We start from the raw sequence: 6,016 nt of genomic DNA, 5'->3' as shown, positions 1-6,016 counted from the left end.
GCACAGACATGCACAGGCACACTCTGCTTTTAACCCATCTGGTGCAGGACACACAGAGCAGTGAGCAGCCATGTACGGCGCCCGGGGAGCAGATGTTGGGGGAGTAAGGTGCCTTGCTCAGGGGCATTAGACGTCTTTTTGTTGTTTCTCCGTGGAGTCGATCCAGAGACGAACCAGAGACCTTTTCTGCCCATAGTCCAAGTTTCTGCCACTAGTCCACCGCCTCTCTTATTATACGATACTATACTATACTTTTGTCGTTTGACCGGAGTAAAATTAGATACTGCAGCATGATTTTACTGCAGCCTAGACGTGCCATGAATATACTATTCTATTCTATTCTACTCTACTCTACTCTATTCTATTCTATTCTATTCTATTCTATTCTATTCTATTCTACTGTATTCTATTCTACTCTACTCTTTTCTATTCTATTCTATTCTATTCTATTCTATTCTATTCTATTCTATTCTATTCTATTCTATTCTATTCTATTCTATTCTATTCTACTGTATTCTATTCTACTCTGTACTGGTTAAAGTTAATAGTTCCAGTCTGTTCAGTCTCTATATACGCTCCATGACGCTGTAATCTCCAGGTTCTGGCACGTGCGCGGCGCAGACCGGAGGAGAGTGTGTGCGCATGGCACGCGGACAGATGTGCCCCCCCCCTCCTCCTCTTTGAGCTGCTCCCGCGCCGCGATGATTGACACGGAGCCGCTCGCACAGCCAATCACAGAGCGTCCTGGATATTTGCATAAAGTGGCCGCGCGCCATTGGCTCCGCGAGTGCTGCTGCAAACCGCCTCGCGTGCCATTACAGATGTCTGAGAGGAGTGTGTGTGTGTGTGTGTGTGTGTGTGTGTGTGTGTGTGTGAGTGTGTGTGTGTGTGTGAGTGTGTGTGTGTGTGTGTGTGTGTGTGCGTGTGAGTGTGTGTGTGTGAGTGTGTGTGGTGAAGGCTGTTTGTTTTCATATGAGGCCTTGAAGATGTTTATGTCCCAAATAAATAAACATAAACAGTGTTTAGCCACAGCAGGTATATTATCCAACTCTCTCTCTCTCTCTCTCTCTCTATCTCTACCATTCATCTATATTTAAACATAGATATTATTATTCACATATGTATTTATATTTGATATTTATTCTGGGTATTGGCACTTTTGATGACCCAGAGAAACATTCAACTATTCGCTCCAAAAGAATCAATAACAACAAGACTGGTTTCTCTTATTGGAGACATGGATCCTGATCGATGATCTTATTGGATGCATTCATTATTATATTTCTATAATTCTTCACATTAACACGTATAGTCGCCATGGAGGAGGTGGTCGTCCTCACCGTGAGAGAGAGAGTCTCTGTCTCTTTCACACACTCCAGGCTGCGCAGCATTTTTCACGAGCACTGAGCAAAGTTGGAAACAAACATCTAGAGCCCCCCCCTCCTCCTCCTTCTCCCTTATCACTTCACAGCCCTGCCCCGGCCGCCGCCACCGCAGCAGCTCTCTCTCTCTCTCTCTCTCTCTCTCTCTCTCTCTCTCTCTCTGGTGTTTAGTCACATTTTGGATTGAATATTGTTTTTTATTTTTTTGATGTATCGTGTGTTTTTTTGGAATTTCAATGAGTAAATAAAAGTGGCTTAAAAAAATCAAATCTCTCTCTCTCTCTTCCTCTCTCTCTCTTCCTCTCTCTCTCTCTCTATCTTCCTCTCTCTCTCTATCTCTCTCTTCCTCTCTCTCTCCATCTCTCTTCTCTCTCTCTACCATTCATCTATATTTAAACATAGATATTATTATTCACATATGTATTCATATTTGATGTTTATTCTGGGTATTGGCACTTTTCTCTCTCTCTCTCTCTCTCTCTTCCTCTCTCTCTCTCCCCCTCTCTCTCTTCCTCTCTCTCTCTCTCTCTCTCTCTCTCTCTCTCTCTCTCTCTCTCTCTCTCTCTCTCTCTCTCTCTCTCTCTCTCTCTCTCTCTCTCTCTCTCTCTCTCTCTCTCTCTCTCTCTCTCTCTCTCTCTCTCTCTCTCTCTCTCTCTCTCTCTCTCTCTCTCTCTCTCGCTTTGTTGTTTGTCCCTGCAGGGCTGATTGAGCAGCGCGTGACCGACGGCCCGCTGGGGGGGGGGGGCCAATCAGCGCTCTGCCTCGCGTCCAATGGGTGAGTCCCTCGCGCCATTGGCTGAGGCGAGTGTGGGAAAGAATGCAGAGCGGGTTTCACACGAACCGGGAGCACGCGAGCCGTCTATAAGAGCCGCGGCGGCGCGTGTGTCGGAGCCAGAAGCGCAGACTCGCCCCCCCCACACCCCCCCCACCGGAGCCAGGTCAGGTGACAGCTCGGTGATAACACACACGATCCGACCAGACGACCCGCACATCCTCCGCAGAGGCTCCGAGTGACCTCCTGTTTGGAAGCTTTTTTCTACTCTTTCTCTCATCAAGAAAAAGGATTTATACCCCTCGACTCTTCTCCGGGTTGGAGCCACCATGCCAGCTGACACCATGGAGAAGCAGACCGCGTCCCCTCTCGCCGGGGCCCCTGCGACCGGATCCCACACGCCGGACAAACCCAAAAATGCCAGCGAGCACAGAAAGGTAATGGTTATTTTCGTTATTACGCACGCATTACGCACATCAGACCATCCTGTTTGTTGAGCCTTTCTGGAGTAGGGAGACTCCGTTTTCAGAGTTTGTGATTGGATTAACAAGTTGGTTGTGATAGCGTGGGAACTTTACGTGTCGATCAAGAGATTGATGTGGAATTGTTTCTTCTTTGCAGTCATCCAAACCGATCATGGAAAAACGCCGGAGAGCGAGAATTAACGAAAGCCTCGGGCAGCTGAAGACACTCATCCTGGACGCACTCAAAAAAGATGTAAGTAAAAAAGTCATGTTGATCCATTCAGCAAGTTTTCATCCACGTAAAATGATTTTTTTGAGGTGCACCTTGAACAAAAACTCAACTTGTCCTGTTTTCTCTCGCAGAGCTCCAGACACTCCAAGCTGGAGAAAGCAGACATTCTGGAGATGACAGTGAAACACCTGAGGAACATGCAGCGTGTGCAGATGAGCGGTAAGTTTATCTGAAGATCAAATCAAACCCCTTTACGAAATCTGCAGATGGAATCTCTCACCCACAAACGTGTCTCTAATATCCTCTCTCTCTCTCTCTCTTCCCCCCCAGCAGCACTCTCAGCGGACGCCACGGTCCTGAGTAAATACAGAGCCGGATTCAACGAGTGCACGAACGAGGTCACCCGCTTCCTGTCCACCTCCGAGGGGGTGAACACGGAGGTGAGGTCGCGGCTCCTCAACCACCTCTCCAGCTGCATGGGCCAGATGATGTCCATGACCTACCCGCAGCAGGTCCCGTCCCAGCAGGCGCATCTGGCGCAGCCTCTCCATGTGCAGCTCCCATCCACCCTCCCCATCAGCGGAGCCTCCATGGGCTCCAAGCTCAGCCCCGCGGAGGCCCTCTCCCCCAAGGTGTTCGGGGGCTTCCAGCTGGTGCCCGCCTCCGACGGACAGTTCGCTTTTTTGATCCCTAACCCGGCCTTTGCCTCCGCCACAGCCCCGGTGATCCCCCTTTACGCAAACGCAGGAGTGCCTGTCGCGGTGCACGGCAGCCCGGTGCACGGCAGCCCGGTGCACGGCAGCCCGGGGCCCCCTGCAGCATCTCCAATCCACGGGATGACGTCCTTCTCCGGGGGGTCCCAGGCGGTCAGCCCCGTGGGGGTCAGCACCGGCTCCGAGAGCAACGAGCCCGTGTGGCGGCCCTGGTAGCCCAAGGGACGAGAGACTCATGCGAAACCATTACTTTTTTTTAAGTGACTGCACACAACTGTTGCGGGGGATCAACCTGTGACTTTTCCGCAGTGGAATGGTAACTCGAACCACTTAAAAAACCCCAGTACCTGTCATTGTTTCGTTCTATGGAACAGGGGTTGCCTTATATGGCAGTTTTTCTAATTTATCGTCTGAATCCAACATTTGGATGTCGGTGATAAAAAATGTGTACATGCAGAAGAGATATAGGAGATGTTTTGTCATGAAGTACTTTTTATGAAAAGATTTTAGTTTTGTACAGAGTTGTTATGAATTGTTATACCAAAGCTGTGTTTTATATTCTTTGTTGTTTTGTGTTGAAAAGAAAAAAAACTGAAGTTGGGCTTTGGCCCGTTGTTTTAATAAATTACTTTTCAAAAATGAACGTCTTGTCCACAGCCTGTTTCTATCATTCCAGCTGCTGTTTTTTTTTTTACTTTATTGGAGGAAAAAAAGGTCATTGTAGTCGCTCAGGCCGTGCGTAAAAGTTACATTTCATGCGTAAAAATGCCATTGATGACAGTCTGTTATTATCATGTTTGAATTGCTATTTTTGTACTTAATTGCAGGGTATAAATTATCATTCTGTCTTTGACACCCTACGCAAAAGTTACTGTTCATACGGACACATTCTATTGATTCTATTGAAGTCAGAGAATATAACTTTTTTGAAGACAGTGGACACAGCTGAAGGGTGTTTGCGAAAACGAAAAAAATTGCAATCTATCGATCATGCTCCTGATATGAACTTCAATATCAATTCATCCACTCTAGGTTCTAAGTGGCCACCTTGTCACCAGTTTGGCGGGAGCTCTTTACATCTGGCTCACCGGAGAATGGCACAGGGGACAATGGGGGTGTATTTTTCTATTGCTATAAAGGTAATTAAAAGTTTGAAAGGAGTCTCATCCTGTATGCAGCGGGAGCTTTAAGAAGTCTTAAAACCTATTCATGAGCCTGGGAAATGCGCTCAGGGGTTAATGTCACTAACAGATTGCCTCAGTGAAAGGAGAATATGGAAGGATCCTCGCTTCCTTTTGTGCGTCAATTGTTCGATTCCACTCCCAGTGGGCCTACACCTCAATGAGGAAGAAAACGAGGGAACTTCGGTTTGCTGGCGGGGAAATGGGGCCGAGGAATACAGACCATAACTGCAGGTTATAGAACATTTGAGCCCTGAATGTTACTTAGTCTCCAAAATCACCTTCTGCGCCCTCCTCTCGCTGCACGTACACGCTGATATGATCATTTGAAGTGAGCTGTTTTATTTATTTAGGTTGTATAATCTCTGTCCTACATCTGGTCAGGTGCCTTTTCCATCACAGCTTCACACACTTTTCTGGGTATAACCCCCCCCGCACACACACACACACGTCCACTCACTCCCACCCTCGTCCCTGTTTATCCCCGGGTGTAAACCTATCTTCCTTCAGTGACTGGGCTTCGGAACTGGGGGCAGTGGCCCAGTGTCGGGCGGCGTGGCGCTGGCCATGTGTCAGCCACTTGCAGCCATGGGCCCCTTTGCTCTGGATTAGGTTTCAGCCTGGTGACCGCCGGTCAACACCCCCCAACATTTAATCCTCCGCCGGCGCGTCGTGGGCGCGCACGGCTGGCACATGCAGGCCAAAAGTGGGTAACCAAAGTTGTTTCAAGTGTCTCTGCCCTGGACACGAGGACACACGCAGACAACAAATGGACATATTCAGTTTGCAAACTTTAAGTATATGTGAGCGTGCACATCCCCAATTAAATGCCACGTTACTGCAGCAGCAGGCACACATGCAGGTGGGCACGTACGCACAAACCGCCTATAGATCCTCAAGGAACAATCTTGGAAATCTACTTTTACTATGACTTGGTCTGAGTGACTGCTGGTGGGTGTTTTTGCCCTGATAACCTATCCAACTCTAGATTTGTGTGTAGTTGCATTCTCACTTTCACGCAGCACTGAGAGTCGGTGCCCTGCAGATGACACCTTCGCTAAATGGCACACTGTAAACCTCACTCTGTCAGTGACGCACAGGCAGCTGCACTCAGAGAGAGAAGGCAAAACTGAAAACATCAGTTGGCACCTCGTGTGGGTTTTGTGGTTCTTCCCCCTGCCTTCAGTGTCTGAGCTAATAGTGCAGAGATGCCTATGTGGAGCTGAGGTCGTGGGAACCGAGCGCACTAGGCTGCCTGCGGCCTGGCGCGGT

At 48.5% G+C, this 6,016-nt stretch overlaps 1 protein-coding gene across 2 annotated transcripts; it reads left to right on the top strand.

Moving 5' to 3' along the window:
* Positions 1–2,305: 2,305 nt before the first annotated feature.
* On the top strand, positions 2,306–4,206 carry her9 (hairy-related 9). 2 transcript variants are annotated; one of them, XM_061074774.1, is made up of 4 exons: positions 2,306–2,591; positions 2,776–2,871; positions 2,982–3,069; positions 3,184–4,206. In XM_061074774.1, the coding sequence occupies exons 1-4, from the start codon at positions 2,484–2,486 to the stop codon at positions 3,777–3,779; spliced, it is 888 nt and encodes a 295-aa protein (XP_060930757.1). In that variant the 5' UTR covers positions 2,306–2,483; the 3' UTR covers positions 3,780–4,206. The 2 variants fall into 2 exon arrangements, with proteins under 2 accessions (XP_060930757.1, XP_060930756.1); XM_061074773.1 differs by having other exon boundaries at positions 3,181–4,206.
* The last annotated feature ends 1,810 nt before the right edge of the window (positions 4,207–6,016 follow it).

Source organism: Limanda limanda, chromosome 7, assembly GCF_963576545.1.
Source record: "Limanda limanda chromosome 7, fLimLim1.1, whole genome shotgun sequence".
NCBI lineage: Eukaryota > Metazoa > Chordata > Actinopteri > Pleuronectiformes > Pleuronectidae > Limanda > Limanda limanda.
This window is presented reverse-complemented; position numbering and strand designations above follow the sequence as displayed.

Excerpts from the sequence above, each read along its gene's own strand:
- her9 (XM_061074773.1), top strand. The coding sequence starts at position 2,484 with ATGCCAGCTGACACCATGGAGAAGCAGACCGCGTCCCCTCTCGCCGGG. Across the intron at positions 2,872-2,981 it reads TGGACGCACTCAAAAAAGAT|AGCTCCAGACACTCCAAGCT; the intron begins GTAAGTAAAAAA and ends TTTCTCTCGCAG. Across the intron at positions 3,070-3,180 it reads GCAGCGTGTGCAGATGAGCG|CAGCACTCTCAGCGGACGCC; the intron begins GTAAGTTTATCT and ends CTTCCCCCCCAG.